At 48.2% G+C, this 17,727-nt stretch overlaps 1 protein-coding gene across 2 annotated transcripts; it reads right to left on the minus strand.

Moving 5' to 3' along the window:
• Positions 1-4,664: 4,664 nt before the first annotated feature.
• Positions 4,665-14,551, minus strand: LOC144145870 (uncharacterized). Of its 2 annotated transcripts, XM_077677685.1 has the most exons (3): positions 13,623-14,551; positions 8,370-8,454; positions 4,665-5,267 (listed from the first exon to the last, which is right to left on the minus strand). In XM_077677685.1, the coding sequence occupies exons 1-3, from the start codon at positions 14,482-14,484 to the stop codon at positions 5,213-5,215; spliced, it is 1,002 nt and encodes a 333-aa protein (XP_077533811.1). In that variant the 5' UTR covers positions 14,485-14,551; the 3' UTR covers positions 4,665-5,212. The 2 variants fall into 2 exon arrangements, with proteins under 2 accessions (XP_077533811.1, XP_077533812.1); XM_077677686.1 differs by lacking the exons at positions 4,665-5,267; positions 8,370-8,454 and adding an exon at positions 11,438-11,758.
• Between the last annotated feature and the right edge of the window lie 3,176 nt (positions 14,552-17,727).

The following is a 17,727-nucleotide window of genomic DNA, read 5'->3' on the forward strand; positions in this document are numbered from 1 at the left end:
TGTGGCGTTCGCAAAAAAATACCGGGAAAACAGTTCACGGGCGTCCAACCTCAAGGGAGGAGCACGCGCTACATGCGCCGTTTGCGAAGCCGGATGCTGCCGGTTCTAGAGCATATGCTGACGCGTTGCAATTCGGGAGAAATGTGAAAGCCTGTGGACAGAACGATCTGGGACCGGCAGTCATGCACAAGGCAGACGGCGATATAGATGGACTACCACAACAGCGACGACGGAACATGTAAATAAACAATTTCAAACCTAATGCAACCCGTGGTGGTGTGTCCTCCAGTGCTTACATAGAAAGAAATCCGCCAGCTTCGCTATGCCTGAAGCCTTGTGTGACTTAGAACAAGTTTGGCGAATCCTTTTTCAAAGGATGCCATTCATGGGAACGTGCTTTGCTTTTCAACCGTGTGATTACCGTGTTCACATTTCTTCTGTAGTAGTGAGTACATGTCCCTAACACGTTTCTACGTCGAGAACCGCAACACATTCGCATGGTTCAGCCCTTGTCAAAATAATCGCTGGAATCAACAAGGACGTGGGGCTGGGTTCCACGCTCATCTCTTGTTCAAGAGAACCCTGGTTTGAATACCACCCAGTGCAAATTTTACTCTTTTGGATTCATTCACTTAGTGTACAGAAGCTTCCGTGAAAAACATGCCATCATTCCCAGCACTTATGACCCTTTTTCTTGAGCACTCAGCCATTTTGTGCGCCATTATGGATGTCGAAACTTTAACCAACATACCTAACGCTTCCAATAAAAAATAAAAGCACTGCACGTTTAAAAGGGCACAGCCAGAATGCTTTAACAACAAGCGCACAATATGCAAGTTATGGCAAAGCCCTCACGATCTGCTAGATTACTTACCCGTTTGCCTGAAAGCGCTACTGGCGGTGCACAAACGCACTGCTTTCAAGGTACTTGCTTCAACCAGCTCAATGGTCTCTCTAGTCATCTGGCTAGCACATCTGGCGTTGCATAGAGTGCTATACATTAAAAAGGTCCTGTGCTTAGTCAGTAGTTCCTGCATAGCCTTTTGTACCAAGCGTGTTTGGGAAGCTCAACCAGTCTGCCCCATGTAGTAGTACTTCTTGCTACGATTAAATACAGGACCTTGTCTGCGCATGCCATGCATTTCTCTGGTTTCTTTGACAGCATCAACAGCTTGAAGATCCTTTGTGTACAGTTTGGCACAGACGTATCAGTCAGCACAAAATGTACACCACTGGAGTGTGTGTGCACGAAGTTGCACATGCCCGTAACACACAATGCATCAGCTTTTAACACCGAAGCTGTTTAGCAAATCTGTATTTTTCGTGTCCGCAGTTAAAATACCAAGAAACTGCCGAGCGCAGCACACACGCGAGTGCGGGCCAAGCATACCCACATTGTCAAGCATACCCACTTAGAGAAATAGGCAAAAAAAAAAACTCCAGTGTCCACCGTAATCGTGACAACACTTGCTTGGAACAAGAAAGACATGTCACGTCATAGTGTAGGCTACTCAAAGTGATGTCCAATGATTATCACTTCCAAAAAAATGAAAGCAGCTCACACTTACAGCAATGATGGAGTAAAGGTTGTTGCAGCAACGAAGAAGAAGCGCATCGGCTGCAATCGTAAACTTAAACCTTCGTGAGGGTCGTGAATTTGCGTACAGCTTCACTACCTTCAAGTCTTACGCGTTAGTGTGAGCTTCCTTTATTCTTTTTCATCAAAAGCGACCCAGAGAAAATATTAGTAGTAGCAGTAAGTATTGTTGAATAAGGCGGACTTAGCCTTGCATAGCTGCCGGCAATTGCTCCGCCTAATCGTCCCCAATACCATATCAAAACTCTCAAAGTCATCACAACAAATGCCTTCACTACATTACAGCCAAACACGGATATATGGAATTATTGTCTATATCGAATAGTCTTAACATCCCCTTGGAAATCTATTGTAAAAGTATTGCGCTGTTGTATGCATGTATCGAACTCCCGATCACGGGAACATTACATATATCGAATGCTGCACCGCAAGTGCCCCTGAAAAAGTACACTTCTCCTGGTGGGCTAGGCGCGATGGCAATGACTTTTCGCGGGCACTTTCAACAAACTTTTCTTCCTTCACGTTTCCACACCTGCTCACACGCTAGCATGGGGGGACGGGGGGGCGGCAAGCGCATGGCAGTGAGAATGCGGGGAGAGATGGAGTGCAAAAGGAAATGGAGGGGGAGGGGAAACTGGCAGCACTCGAATTCTGGCTTTTTTTTCTGTGTGCTTGAGCGGTTATGTGTGGTGGCTCGCACAGAGGGACCTATGTGGCATGGTGCATGTTTGTTCTGTGCGCGGAAAGTGTTTCGAAGCCATGGTCACGGCAAGACGGAAGACTTTGGATTTAGCGACGAAAGCGGACAGTATTCGACGGGAGCAGGCCAGTGAAACGATGTCGGCTACATTTTTCGCAACATTTTTGAGTGCGATACTGCGCATCAAACCTGACATAAAGGCGAAAGCATGCCCCGGCCATTCCAGTGCCTGTCGCGTGCAAAGCAGCTTTGTTGCGTGACTCCAGAGGAGAGGTGTCCCGATACCAAAGGTGATGGAACTGAGTTCTGCGAGAGAGAGCGTAGAGAGCTGTCAGCATTCCCATGTGCCATGGCTCAAATTTTCCGTTCTGTGCTGAACAAATCAGTAAGCTACCACTTTTAGCGACTTTGAGAAGCTTGCCGTGATGTGCGGAGTTTGCAGATAAGCTTCACATGGGCATATTATATATTTAGAATTATCGATATATCGAACTATTTAGCAACCCCCTTGGAGTTTGATATACCGACTATTATGTTTAAAAGCCATCCCAATTCATAAAAAAATGCCAGCACAGCAAGTCCTTTACATTTTTTGTGTAATTGCATGATGTCGCAACTTTTAAGACTTGCATGCTTTAGCTCGATTCAGGCTGGGCTCGACACTGCTGTTGCGCTGAGCGGGTTTTTTTGCTTTGCATCCGTGTTCATCGTTTACTTTCTTGCTTTGATGAAGGCAAGCACTAGGTTTTTTTCAATTTGACATTCTAAAGTGCCCAAAACTGCTACAAAGCAGCTCCGCATTTTTTTTTGTCCATGGAATTTTTATTGCAAGAGCAGTTCTAGCTACCCATAAACTGGTTAGAACCACTAAGGACTGGCAAAAAAAGAGCAATTATCGCATCAGAACACAAGGCAAAACAGAAACTGTTTTATACAATCAATGAGGGAAACCAGAAACCTCGCCAGTAACAGAACATGTGAGCGACTTTCTGCCAACGAATACAATAAATGACTCTGTAAACTTTGTAATGAGCCAATGGCAATGCAGGGCAGGACGATGAACTGATTCAAGTCCCCCTCACAAACGCACACCCTGCCGCAGACGGAATGGCACCCTGACTCTCAAACAAAAGCCGTAGGGAAGTCACCGCCAACGATAGCGACAAGCACCTGCTAACCTTGCTGCCTCAACCGGTCACATCAATAAATCGAGTGGCGAAATATTTGATAGGAAGAGTGCACACCAGCCAATTAACCGTTACACAATGCGGCACAAAAAAGGAGCGGCCTGTGACCCGATGGAGATTTCGCAGCCCTTCCCAATAGGCGAATAGAACGGGTAGAAGCGACAGCCAAGGGAGGTCTGCCGGTGGAACCTGGGCCCATCATCAGACGACTTGCTGAGCTAACCGGCACTTGCCAAAGATGTATTCCAAGTCATCACTAGGAGATCCAAGTGTTGGACCTTTGATGCTACTGCTGCTCGAAGGAGAAGGCCTAAGTAAAGAATGAGTTTAACTGGCTACTCGTACACTAGGGACAAAATGGAAAATTGCAGTGACTGCTACTTGCTACCTCGAAGCACTCCATTTCTGCACTCCCAATTTTTAGTTTCCGTCCCCTACCCCTCGCCTAGCGCTCTTTACCTGGCAAAACAACACGTTAAGGAACATGAAATTGGCCTCAAAAACCCAAATCCGTCTGTAACATGTACTACCTTGAGTACCTTCATTTACCTAATAATAAATCTAGGACAAGCTGGTTAAAGGCCAAGAGCACTGAAAATTTCCACCACTTGAAAACACTATTCCCATACAGTCTGCTGAAAAAAGAAAGCACGATGCAAAATACAGCAGCTGAAATACGCGCGTGGATGCCACAAGCGGTCAGCAACAATTGGCGATTTTGGAACTGAAATTGAGGAGAGCACAGCCACTAATGTGAAATTGCAGCAGGCAAGCGAGCGGCCAGACGGTCAGCAGCTCGGGAGCAAGCCTGCGCACAAGCTCTACTCGCGCACGGGGCAGCAAATGGGTGAAGCATTCGCAGCAGAGCTCGACCGGTTCTCCAACTGCGTGGAAGCCCCCGTCAGCTGAAGCGTCACCGGCGTATCACAACTGTTTACGCGATCCGCTGGCAGGTGCAGCATGGTGTGCCACGGAGCTTTTTTAAACTCTTCTGACTGATTAACGAGGCGTTTCACGGGGCTACCACTCGTGTCCCAGCTGATTTGGTGCTACTTACTACACGTTAAAAATAAATTTGGTCGATGTGAAATTCGAGTGAAGTTGGCCTTTAAGTATTGATACAATTTGATAGTTTTCCCAAGGGAATTACTGCTATTTTTCACGAGTACACTGAGCCAGATTGTTTAGCAAATATTTATCGCAGAGAGAATGTACAACAGATGCCACATGTTTGTTTGCTACATCTAGATGTGATGAAAAAACTTCCATGATGAAAAAAACGTGATGAAAAAGCTTGACTTCCCAAATGTTCATTGTTTTGAGCACGTCACCAAATCCACAGATACTGTTCATTGTCGTTATATCACAGCTTAGACCACACAGCACTGTGCATCGTCAAGTGATAGGCACACCAAACGACACCAAGGTGCGCACACATGGGAATTGTCCTGTTTCACTTCCAGATGTGCTAGGAATTGCCACAACACATTTGTAGCTTGCAGTGGAACACCTCGGTCGTGAAGTGCTAGGAATTGCCACAACACATTTGTAGCTTGCAGTGGAACACCTTGGTCGTGAGTCACAGCAGCAAGTTTTTTTGGAGTTGTACTGGAGAAGCTGCTGCACTCCAAGCCACTAGAGTGATCCTCCTGGTAATCCTTCCCAACAGCAGCCTCATAGCTGCTCTGCTAGTGATCTGGCCATGGTAGCCAGCTACTTGGTACGACGTCAATGGGGTCGCGTAGCAGTCGCAGATTGCCTAGCCTGGAGCTCTTCCCAAAGCCTGCAAACAAGAGCGCAGGGAAGGGGGGGAAAGGACAAAGTCACACGTGTCATTATATCTGATCTAAAAGCATGCTGCCACAAGAATGGCTACGCACAATTAGACTACAACACACCAAACAACGCAACACAAAGGCAGCAAGAACTGAGGGTTAACCACTTTTAGCAGCGGGTGCGACACTTATCTCAAGGGCCCTCCAAGACGCACCTCAACCCAATGTGGATTGCCACGTTTGAGAAACAAACATACCCGCCTTGCACTTTGTTCAATGAAAGCGGATTAGCATATAATTGATTGATTCAAACCTTTATTGGAGGAAAGGGGAAGTCCGGGGGCCATACATGGGGGAATGGGAAGCGAAGGGATGGGAGGTAGCAAAAGGTCTTTGTCGCACAATTGAATGTCCCTTCTTTGAGCACTCAGTTTGCATCCATGATGTCAATAAGGCTCTTCTCAGGATGGGTAGTCACCCCCAGGCTACACTAATCTCGCAAGGCCACACTCTTTATACCATAATTGCCTAGTGCTTGAAGAAAATCTATGTCGTGATTTGGAGGGTGTAGAGTGGCCGTGTCTGGAGGGACGTGAGGAAACAAGTCCCGTCTTTGGAGCGCGAAATGGCTGCACATCCACATGAGGTGGTAAAGGTCAGATGATACATTTTGTTGGCAATAATATAAGAAAATTTGACACCCAAGCAACTTTACTATACTTTTCCCAGCAATGTCCCAGATACATACATACGTGACTTGCTGGTGACAATAAAAGCAAGCGCAAATTAAGGAAAACTGCATGCATGGAAAAAAAGTTAGTTATGGTTGAAATGGACTAGTGCTTTTGGCTGGTGCTGCGGTAATTAATGAACAACTTATCAATAAAATACATTATATGAATAACATGAAGACAGCCATCTCCAAGAAGCTCTTGTAGAAACGCAACGGTGAGACCATGGTCCCAAAAAGTTGCACCCTGGCTGACTGTGCTTTCGTTAACACCTGGCATGTGTTGAACCACTGACTACGCTAAAGTAACATAACACCACCAGCCGGGGGATCTGGATGGTAGTACTGTATGTATTTCACGTTGTCCTGTATTGTGATGTTACTTCTGTGATCATCTTGAAGTCTGGCAATAAATAAATAAATAAAAATACATTGTGAGTTATGGCCGAGTGGTCTAAAGCATTGGATGCAATCCATCGCAACGAGCAAGTTTGAATCATCGATTGAATGTTTGCTTTCTTTTTTTTTTTTTTCTTTTCGAAGTTGATTTATTTGTATTTAGGCAATGTTTTCTATATTGAATTGACGATTTTGCGCTGCAACCTTCATTGCTTCATGAGCAAGTTGGAAGACTGCGTGCAGACTCTGATGCACTGGCAAGTTCTCATTGGCGTTGTGTTGACCTAAGCACTGGCAGCTTGGCGGCACAATGCCGAATTACCTCACTGTCGGCCTGGTGTGACCACGCCTCTTATGACACAAGGACGAGCCTAGCAAGCTCAAAAACGATAACTTCAGTCGCCTTGTTGCAAAAAACTGAAATTGCAACTGGTTTGAACTCCAACGTTGGACATCATCCAATCACATTGCGCCTCGAATACGTGTCACTGCTGTTCTTGTGGTTGCCGCAAAGGTTGTATGGTATTTTTTATCCCTTCAGGCTTTAGAAATTAAATACTGCTTTATCGACCGAATGAACGATGAAAAGTGTGTATTTGAGCCAGTCTCCGCAATGTAAACAAAAACACAAGTTTGACAAATTCACTTACTGTGAAAATTTTTCAAACTATCAGAAATTTGTCTCGTGTGGGCACTATTTTCATTGTGCATGCCACAAGATAACAAAAGTTATCTTAAGGGGGCAGCTGGGTCTTTGGGGATGAAAAACAGTCAAAAAAAGAGTTTTCTGAAAAACGGCATTTTCGGCCTTCACGGCCATTTTTCTATCAGCCTGTAAATTTCGTCATCAAAAGGAACCATATTTTGTTGTATATTATAATAGCATTTTAAAGTGGACTGTACAGCTCAGTTAGCGCAGAATTCGATGGTAAAACGGCACTTTTCTTGCAATGCAAAGCTAGCATTTCGTCCTCAGAGATCTCGGCACCCAGAGCAGGTACAACTGTAATTCTTTTTGCTTCCGATACCGAAATGTGTGGAGACTACAATGTTGGAAACAAATTTTTCAAATGGAGGCTTTGGAAAATTATTGTTGTGTTCAATTGACGCCACCCGCGAGCCATTTCTGGCAGAGCGCGGGCGAAGCGAAGTTCACTGTGTTGTAAAACAACCAAAACTAGCTAAATCAAAGAAGTTCTTCCTCATTGTATTCTTTAGGCATTTGTCTGCCTAGCCACGTGGTAATTGCCATTCTGTATGGAGTGGTTATTTTGTAACTGTAACCCAAAATAATGGCAATTAATCATTAATTAACTCAGAATATAATCGACTAACAAAAAATCTAACGGCAGATTTGAAATCAGCACAAAAAACTCTATAATGCAGAGCAGTTTTATTAAAATTGGTTGGTAAATAAAAAAAAATAGCTCTAAGACCAGTCTGCCCCCTTAACGAATCTCCCTTATATGAAAAAATTAAGGACTGCAATGAAAAATCCATTAGTAACATTCGCTACGAGATTTCGGCGCACATTAAAGATCCACAGGTGGTCAAAATTAATCCAGAGCCCTCCACTACGGCGCGCCTCATCGCCTGCGTTGCGTCTGCGCGTTGAACCCTACAATAATCAATCAACATTTGCTCCTACTACAGTCAAAGCAGGCAAAAACCTAAAACAGCACATGTGCATAAAGGGCTTCTGAAAATATGAACCAATCTGGTTAATTGGATTGGTTTCTTTCTTTTCCTACTGAATTTCCTCCAGGATCTCCTACCAGAGTTCCTCAGTGTCAGTGCAGTGGTAAGTTCGTATGCGTGCCCTACCTTTCTCTTGCCTCAATTTTTTCCCACTACTCTCAAAGGTTCAGAGGAATCACCAGCCATCCAAACACATTAACCATGTGACATGGCCAAGCGTCGAGTGCATTTATCCGTGTTACGATAGCTGCTCTGAACACGACATTAACTGCAGCCAGTTCACCTGCGAGCGATGTCGGCCACTTCAGGACGCGAGCTGCGGACTGGAGAGATCCTTTCATCCGTTCCACTTTTCCTCTGCCCTGAATCTGAAATCACAAAGAACTTATATTAGGGAAACAATGCAAGGAAAAATGGGAGACACACAACAGACAAAAAATTACACCATCTCCCCGTGGGGAACCATGAGGACGATGCAAAGCATCATGGTTCCATTGTGTTGCCTTTATGTTGTTTCATTTATCGGAGCACGAATGGGAACGTAGTGTGAACCCCCATGATGCTTCACATCCTCCTCATGGTTCCCCACGGGAAGATGGTGTAATTTTTTTCTGCGCTGACATTGTGCTTCGGCCTCACGTTCTCGAAGTTGGGGATCGTTAGCTCGGCGCTGACGTTGTGCCTCGGCCTCACGTTTTCGAAGTTTGGGATCCGCTGCTCGGCGCTGACGTTTACGTTCAGCTTCACGCACCCTCCTCCTCGCAGCAGCATCAGTAGCTTCCTGGCGGCGTTTGCGGCGCACCTCGGCTTCGCGAGCACGGAGTTCGGGATCCGCTGCTCGGCGCTGACGTTTACGTTCAGCTTCACGCGCCCTCCTCTTCGCACCAGCATCAGTAGCTTCCTGGCGGCGTTTGCGGCGCACCTCGGCTTCGCGTGCACGGAGTTCGGGATCCGCTGCTCGGCGCTTACGTTTACGTTCAGCTTCACGCGCCCTCCTCCTCGCAGCTTTGTCTGCAGCGGTGCTAACGTTGCCGTTAACGCTTGGGTTTATACTGTCGCTTGTACTTGCGTCAGCCCAATCGCTGACGGGGCTGTTGGTTCCATTCGAACTCATCCTACAGCACCGGAGCAGACCGGCGCAACGACTGAACCACTGAACGCCGCGACGCGCGCGCACCCGGCGCACCTGCTTTTACACAGCTGGAGGAGAGGAGCCGAGCCGAGCATGCGCAGTGGAACGCGGACGGCGGACGACATGGAGGGAGCAACGTTACTAGACCTAGTGTCACTAAATAAGGTTTTTTTTTTTTAGTGACACTAACTAGACCTATCTAGTAACGTTGGGAGGGAGAGACACAGCCCCGAGCACGAGATGCTTCGCATCTAAAAATGCGCCACAAGCTCCAGCAACGTGAGTCACTTAACCATCTCACAACGGTCGGGAAACAAACAAACAAAAAAAAACAATTGGCACGTCCACCACACCAGTATTTCGTCGTGGTCCGAGGTTTCGGGAAACGCCTAGCGCAGCACTTGAAATCCTAGAGAGCGCTTCTCAAAGTTGGGCACCGAGCAGAGCGGTTCGCGTCGAACCAGAGACGGCCGCAGACGCGGCAAGCGTTCCCGAAAGAAACTTGCGCCTCCCACGGACTTGTTTGTTCTCGGGGGCTTGGGCGGCTCTGAAGTCGGGGTTGGCTCGGCGCAACGGCTCGGCGGACGGTCCGCTTCCTTTCCCGGTCTCTCGCATTTTCTCGCTGCGCGTACTCGGGGTCCTCGGCTCGGCGCCGTCGCTTGGCCGCGGCCTCTTCGGCTCGCTGTGCCGGGTCCGCTCGGTGTCGACTGCAGCGCGACGCGATTCGCGGTAGGCGGCTTCCTCCTCGGGAGTGCGGATCTTCCTCGGCCTCCCCATCGATCGCGACATCTGGCAGTGGCATTCTGCGGACCGCCGCGCCGCCGCTGTACGCGTCGCCGTTGCAGGAAAAAAAATACCAAGAAAATGCCGACGAGCGTCCTCGGCACGCTAGTGGCTTTAGTAAAAAAATCAGGGAAACTTGCATTCACGCGAAAGACTTGAATGGTGAAGCTGTTGTAGGTGGGCACTACCGGACGCATAGTTGCGGTGCTAGTAATTGAGTAGCCAAGCTCCGCCGAGAGGAACTCGCGCTGTAAGCGAGCGTTCGCGTCCGCGATCGAAGCACGTACCGCGCTGCTGCCGGTCGCCGTCTTTCAAACGCCGACGTTTCCTCTCGAGTGCCTTTTCTCGCTCTTGTTGGGCGTACTGGGGATCTTCTGCTCGCCGTCGTCTCCTCGCGTCATTGCTGCGGTCCACGTGTGCTGGGTCGGATCTTCGTAGACGTTGTCGTTCCCGTTCTTTAGCACGCCGAGCCTCTCGAATCGCGGCCTCTTCCTCGGCTGTGCGAACTATCCGCGGCCGGCCCATGGCGAGAAGTGCGAAGACACGGCCGCGCGCGGGGGCTCTCCCTGCTCTGTCTTCTACGGTACCGAGCGCATGCGCATGACGTGTTGGTTGGTTGCTGCCAAAAGAATGGCTCATACCCACACTCAGGGGGATTGGCCAGGAAATGGGCGCTAACTGAGAGAAAAGGGAAAACTGGACTTAGGAAGTGAATAAATAAAGGAAAAAGGTGTGTATAAACGGGAACAAAAAAGATAATAAGTAGATGGCAGAAAATGAGGTGCGGCAGCAGATAGGACACACCAACTATAAAATCAACACTAATGAATGAGTGAAGGATAGGCAGTGTGTCCCGTTCAGTGTTGCCACGATTACGACGAACGCCGAGTTTTCTTTTTCTTTTTTGCTAAAGCCACTGCGCGAGCCGGGGACTCGGTGGTCGCAGGCGTTGCGCTGCTGAGCACGAGGTCGCGGGTTCGATTGCCGGCCGCGGCGGCCGCTTTTCTGATGGAGGCGAAAAGCAAAAACGCCCGTGTGTACGAGATTTCGGCGCACGTTAAAGATCCCCAGGTGGTCAAAATTAATCCGGAGCCCTCCACTACGGCGCGCCTCATCGCCTGCGTTGCGTCGGCGCGTTAAACCCCTACAATCAATCAATCAAATCGACTCGGTGGTCGCAGCGACGCATGCGCTCACGAGTGGTCGGCATTTTCTTCGAATTTTCTCCTGCAACACCGAACTTACACCCAGTAACAACTCCGCTGTAAAAAAAATAAAAAAAAGATCTTCATCTGTCTACAGCTGAAATGAAATTTCCGGGCCATCTCCACCAACGTGAAACCTGAGGAGGAGCAAATTAAGTATGCAGCGAGCGCCAACGTTTCCCACAGCAAAATCGCTGCTAATGGGCATGCAATGAGAGACAGAAGACGACGTTGTTTCAACTATACACATGTGTACATTTATTACATGCTATCGGCAATCGCGTAGCTAATCCCTGTCAATATGCATAATCTTTTTCTTGGGAATTCTTCTCCAATCGTCCTAATGCTCCAGGTGTTGCTGATGAGGCTCTCAGGCTCCTGCACTTCCAAGTCGTAGATCGTGCCAAGTTCAGGGTTTCGTTTACCTCTCCCAATTACCGCCTCGTGGTCTGTGAAATGGAGAGCCAATGGTTCTTCAACAGGGTTTAATCCGAAGTTTGCAAAGGTGGGGTCGATGCATGTTTCTCGGGTGGTTGTTGGTCATTTCCAGTCCTAGGAAATGCACCGAAGACCGAACTGATGCATCATATGCTGCATAATCCAGTCGCTATCCACGTTAAAGGGGCCATGCAGACAAAATGCACGTTTGTGTTATTCGAAAAATTTCGTGTTTTTACAGTGCCCCAGAGCTTGCCCGAATGCAAACGATGCTTTATTCTCTGAGAAATTAATTAATTTCAGTTAAAATTTTGATTTTCCCGCCAAATCATGCATTTTCGTGGTCTGCCATGATCTCACAGGAACCGACCGCTCTGCAGCCAATTGGGAAGCCTTGTTTACCGTTAGTGAACCTAGATGGCGCCACCATACCGTGGCAATCCGCTTTCTGCCTTTGGTTTGTTTTTGACCGTATTTAAACCTGGCTTGTTTTTGTTCAGGGAGAAAATAATCGCTTCGTGAAACATAGCGCTCATTCGACAAATACACCCTTTGCTTGCGTCAATTGGCCACTGTCTGGGACAACCCCGTCCTGCAGTCCTGTGCAGCTAAACCAAGCATAGTGCGTGCAGTACCAACAGCAGTACAAATCAGTACTTCTATTCGTAACTTCCGCTGTTTACCCTACCATTCTTACTACTGTAAACAGAATGTGCCCTACATGTACGTGCAAATAGCTCGTTCGGCAAGCTTATAAGCCCTGCTAATTTGCTTTTGCCGGCCTCAGCTAATCGCAGAGCTGTCACATATGGCATCATAGGTTCTTTTGCGGGAAATGAGCTAGTGGGCTATGTAGCTTATTTGAGCGAAGTTTACGTTAAAAGTGGGGTCAGCATGATTTTAACGAGCATGATTTTAACTTCTCTCATCTAGATGCAACGCCTGTCTTGCGATCTAGAGTTATGGTAGCCACCGGAGGTTCAATGGGGAATTCACGTCGGTTCAGTGTCATGGCCGTTTCGTGTAGCTTCGCTTACCATGAGCATCGAGCGGAGACAAGAGAGCTTTCCCGTTTCAGCAAATCGAATTGTAACCAGAGCCATTCTGGAAAATCGTTCACTGGATACTCACACAGTTTAGGCGTTCCCACTGCTCCGTTAGCCCATCTATCACATCGATGTTATCGGTGATCATATACGGATTACCCAGTACAAGGAGTATTTCATGAGGAAGGTTTGTAAATTCGGTACGAGACATGCATGCGAACTTGCACTTTCTGCGTTTCACTTTGATTTCTGCAGTTCACGGGAGCTATGTCGAGGCTGTGTGTTCCCTCAGCTAAACCTGCTGCTTCGCCTTCTGTGCAAATGTCGCAAGCGGCTGAGACTTGTCCCATTGCTGCTGCAGCATCATCACAAATAATTGAATGGCCAATCGTATTCAGAGCAGTGGCCATTTGTGCAAGATCTTTGATACCTGTAACTTCGCCCGTAAGTTCTATCTCATCGTCTTTGCAAGGTGCTTCGTCGTCGTCAAAGTGGACAAGGCGGTTCCAATTTATCTTGATCTTTAGAAATCTGTACAGCAATGAATTTTCTAAGTATTTCAACCAGGGGTGAATGTTCTGTTTCTTGACAAGTCCAGACTTGTACGAGGGCTCACTCATCAACTACCGCTTTATATGCACATCGATGGCTACCTCGTTGGCTATGTTCCGGGGAAAGCACTGTACTGTTTTCTGTACGTCTATCGGGACATTCACGACTTGGCCTTTGATTCTGTACTGGCCGTTGCAATGTGTTAAAGCACCTGATGCCCATAAATGTGAGTCGCTGAACGATTAATCGTACTTCTATGGGGCTCAGGGCCGGTAGATGGCTTGGTTTGGGAACATAGCGGTAGCCGCGTGTTACGCTCATTGCAGGGACCCTTTCAGCAATCAACGAATCATTGCATGTTGAGCAAACCATGTACTCACTGTAATCTGTTCTGGGGCATTCTTGTTGCAGCAATGCGATGGCGCTGCCAGGCAGACGGCATTCCTCGCGGAGAGCCTCTGTTTGTGCAGCTCTAAGGTCCGGGTTTTCTTTTCTGCGCTGGCGTTTAGCTGCTGCTTCTCTCTGTCGAAGATCCGGATTAGCTTGTCGTCTGAGACGTTTATACTGAGCTAGCCGGGCCTTCAGTTCTGGGTTGGCTTGCCTGCGTAGGCGTGCGGCTGCGGTTTGGGCTTGGACGAGGCTAGGGTCAGCTTGCCTGCGCTGCCGAGCGGCCTCTGCTTGCTGGGCCCTCAGCTCTGGGTCGGCTTGCCTGCGCTGCCGAGCGGCCTCTGCTTGCTGGGCCCTCAGCTCTGGGTCAGCTTGCCTGCGCTGCCGAGCGGCCTCTGCTTGCTGGGCCCTTAGCTCTGGGTTTTCTTGTCTGCGCTTCCAAGCGGCCGCTGCTTGCTGGAACTTCAGTTCTGAGTTGGCCTGCCTGCGCTGCCGAGCGGCCGCTGCTTGCTGGGCCCTCAGCTCAGGGTTGGCATGCCTGCGATACCAAGCGGCCGCTGCTTCCTGGAACTTCAGTTCTGGGTTGGCTTGCCTGCGCTGCCGAGCGGCCGCTGCTAGCTGGGCCCTCAGCTCTGGGTTGGCATGCCTGCGCTGCCGAGCGGCTGCGGTTTGGGCTAGGACGAGGCTAGGGTCAGCTTGCCTCCGCTGCCGAGCAGCCGCTGCTTGTTGGGCGCGTACAGCATCATTGGCCCTGCGTCGGCGCTGTCTCTCGCGGGCTAGCGCGCGTTCTCGCTCCTTGCGAGCTTGTAGTTCAGCGTCCATCGCAGAAATGAGCGTTTCTGGAGCCAACGCCATTGCTAGAGCCAACGCGCACCGTTGGAAGCTCTTTTTCCAGGCGCGGGAGGAGAGTCGAGCAGTCAAGTCCGGCCAGGTCCGGCCGTGTTCCAGGTTCCAGGTCCCTAGTGTCCCTAGCATCCCTAGCCCGTGGGCGGGGCTTAGAGGGCCTCAGTGATGACGTCACTGAAATTGTGCTTTTTGTTTTACGAGAAGCGGCCGTACGGAATCACAGTGAAATTATGGTCCCTAGAAATAATTCTAGGGACCATAGTGAAATCTAGAGACGATGGCTGGGCCAACACTGGGCGCCCTGTGAGCAGCACTTGACTTCCAACCACGGTGGAGGAATATGCTGCTTCCAACCAAGGCGTTTGTGTGTCCGCCTTGTTTTAGCTGATCAGTTGGTGCTTTCAGTCAACGGCAGCATACGCGCGTGAAGTGGGTGATGCGGTGCAGCACTTGTGTTCGAAGATGCGTTTCTGTGCGTGTCCCTCGTTTCAGTGTCACTAAACCTTATTTAGTGACACTAGTTTCAGCTAATCAGTTGGTGATGGTGGTGGTGGTGGCCCATAAACGGCGCGAACCCACTCAGGGGGATGGGCCAAGAAGATTTTTGGAGTGCACGTGGGTGATGTGGTCACGTTTTTTTTTTTTCCCCTGTGAAAGTTGTGCGGTGATGTGCCGCATCTATGACGTGTGTTTGTGCGTCTGCCCCGTTTGAGCTCATCAAATTGTTGCTTCCCAATCAACATCTGTGCGTGAACTGGGTGAAACTAGGCACCGCTTCTTTCATTTTTTTTTAAACTCCCATGCGAAGCTTGCTCCAGCAGTGCGCAGTTATGATTACCAATTTTCCCGTGAAGGACTACTTACGTGCGCTGTGGTTTATTTACGTACAATATCGTCAGTAGACTGTTGAAAGAAAATACAAAATCGCTACACTAGTTTTTTTTGTTTTTTTTTTGCGAGGTAAATGTGTACCCCCTGTTAGCAACCGGCGAGAATGCACATTGTAGTGCATTCTTGAGTGCATTGTCACAGTTTCTGCAATCTCATTCGGCATGTGGCTTGACAAAGAGGGGTTAACAATTGCGCATGTCCCCTGAAAGTATCCCAGCATGCGTTCTAGTTCTCTTTTGTAAAGAACAGGACTATGTGCCTCGTCTTAGCTCTGTTCAAAATGCAGTGCTTTCTGTTCGCTGTCAGAAGCGAGATGTTTCCTCATGACCTGACGGCTTTTATTGGAAAAAGCCAGGGCCTTTGGCTTGAGCAGCTTTTGTTGGGAAACTTCTGAGCAGCAGTCCAACTGCACAAAGGAATCGGCTCACAGGCCTGTGCAATAGTAGACAAAATTTTTCTGTGAGGCTACAATTCAAGCTGATATAGCTTTGACGTATGAAAAGTGTAGGTTCTGGTTGTGCTTCAGTGGGGCCCAGTCTCATTTCTCTTGCCTCAGTGTTGGGTGCGCATGTCACAGGTACAAAAGGCCCGATGAGTTAACTTACAGGATGCTGTAGGAAGTGTCACCGAGCCTAAAGACAGTGCAGAAATGTTTACAGGAGATTTTCATTACATTGATGTCCATGCAGGTGCATTCTGGCTGCAATATCTCCGCTGTGTGCCAGCCAGATGGTTGTAAGCACACTTGGTTCTGTCTAGCTGTACCTGCAGCATCCACATCAGCTTCCTTGTACTCCAGTGGAGTGTTCATTCCCTGCATCATCAGCTGGCCTGTCATGCAAAAAGACTAGGGTATTGCCACTATATGCCCTCTAAGGGGACGGTGATCGCATCACACACCTGCTGTAATCTTGTGGTCTGTGTAGTCGAAATTTCTTTACATAAGCAGAGATCAAAGTAGACAACAATTTCTGTTTCCCCAGTTAGTGTTCTAATATGTATTCTTCAAAACTTTGTTTTGGGCCTCACCACCATTATTTGGGGTAATGACTACATTTAAGTCAAGTCTGGATGCTCTTACCTACGTCTTTGATGGCCAGCCATTGGCATTCTATGTACGACCTCAGCTTGCTGTTCGTCTAATGTTGCGATCGTTGAAGGTCAAATTTGCAATTACATTTCTTCTTCGAAAGATAAATTTGCGATCCTTCTCAGACAAACAAGTACAGCATCCTTTGACGGCACATAGAAGTCCGTCCTTTTAAGCCATTGGTGTGAAGCTCTCTTCCTGTGGAAGTCACAGAGCACTACAGTGTAGACCGCTTACAACGTATGTTGTTGGAGCCACTAAAATCTGCACTGTAAGCAGTACTGCACTACAAACAAAACATGCACGAATCTAACCACATCGCAAGCTACCTTTCAATCATTCTTGTTTATCATTACTCAAACGAAGTCCTCTTAAAAACAAAAATTTGGTCTTTATTGCGTTTTTTTTTTTTACGCATCAGGCGCTGCTGCATGGTCTTACAAACCGCAATGTTTTTATGTTGTGAGGGATCTGTGTTTCTTAGCGTCTAGAAGAATGGATGCCGCAGAGAGAAAAGCAGCCCAGCTTATGCGTATGAGGCAACGTGATAAGAATGCAAGCCGGAATTTTTGTGTTTGCGATGCTGCAAGAACAGTTCCAACTTCCCATGAACCGGTTAGAACCACTCTGTACCAGCAGATAAAAGAGAGCAACTATCACATCAAGCCGAAAGGCAGAGCAGCAACTGTTTTATATAACTGTTGAAGGGAACCGGAAACCTCACCAATAACGGAAGGTGTATGACGTTCTGATAAATTGAATCTTAGGGTTTGACACACAGACGCTACCCAGGCGATGAGGCACGCCATGGTAGAGGGCTTCGGATTAATTTTGACCACCTGGCGATCTTTAACGTGCACTGAACTCTCGAACACACAGGCGTTTTTGCTTTTCGCCTCCGTGTGCAACTTTCTGCCGATGAATCCAGTAAGCGACTTTGGAATGAGTCAGTAGCTATGTCAGGCAGGCCAATGAACTGTTTCAAGCGCCTGTTGTGAACATGCATCCTGCAGCAGAACTCGGAAATGCACCTTTACACTCAAAGACAAGCCATAGGGAAGTTACCGCTAATGGTAGCGATAAGCACCTGCTAACCTCGCTGCCTCGATTGGTCGCAGCAATAAATACCGTAAAATACCGATCAAGCGCCCCCCTCTTATTATCTGAGTATTGCGAGTTTTCACGCATTACCGAACAAGTGCCCCCCCCCCCAACCACCGTTGATGGCCCAAACCAGTGAAACTGAAACTGCCCAGGAACACTTTTGGCTA

Source organism: Haemaphysalis longicornis, unplaced genomic scaffold (assembly GCF_048455015.1).
Source record: "Haemaphysalis longicornis isolate Haplotype H1 unplaced genomic scaffold, Haemaphysalis longicornis Haplotype H1 scaffold_7, whole genome shotgun sequence".
In the NCBI taxonomy this organism is placed as follows: Eukaryota; Metazoa; Arthropoda; class Arachnida; order Ixodida; family Ixodidae; genus Haemaphysalis; species Haemaphysalis longicornis.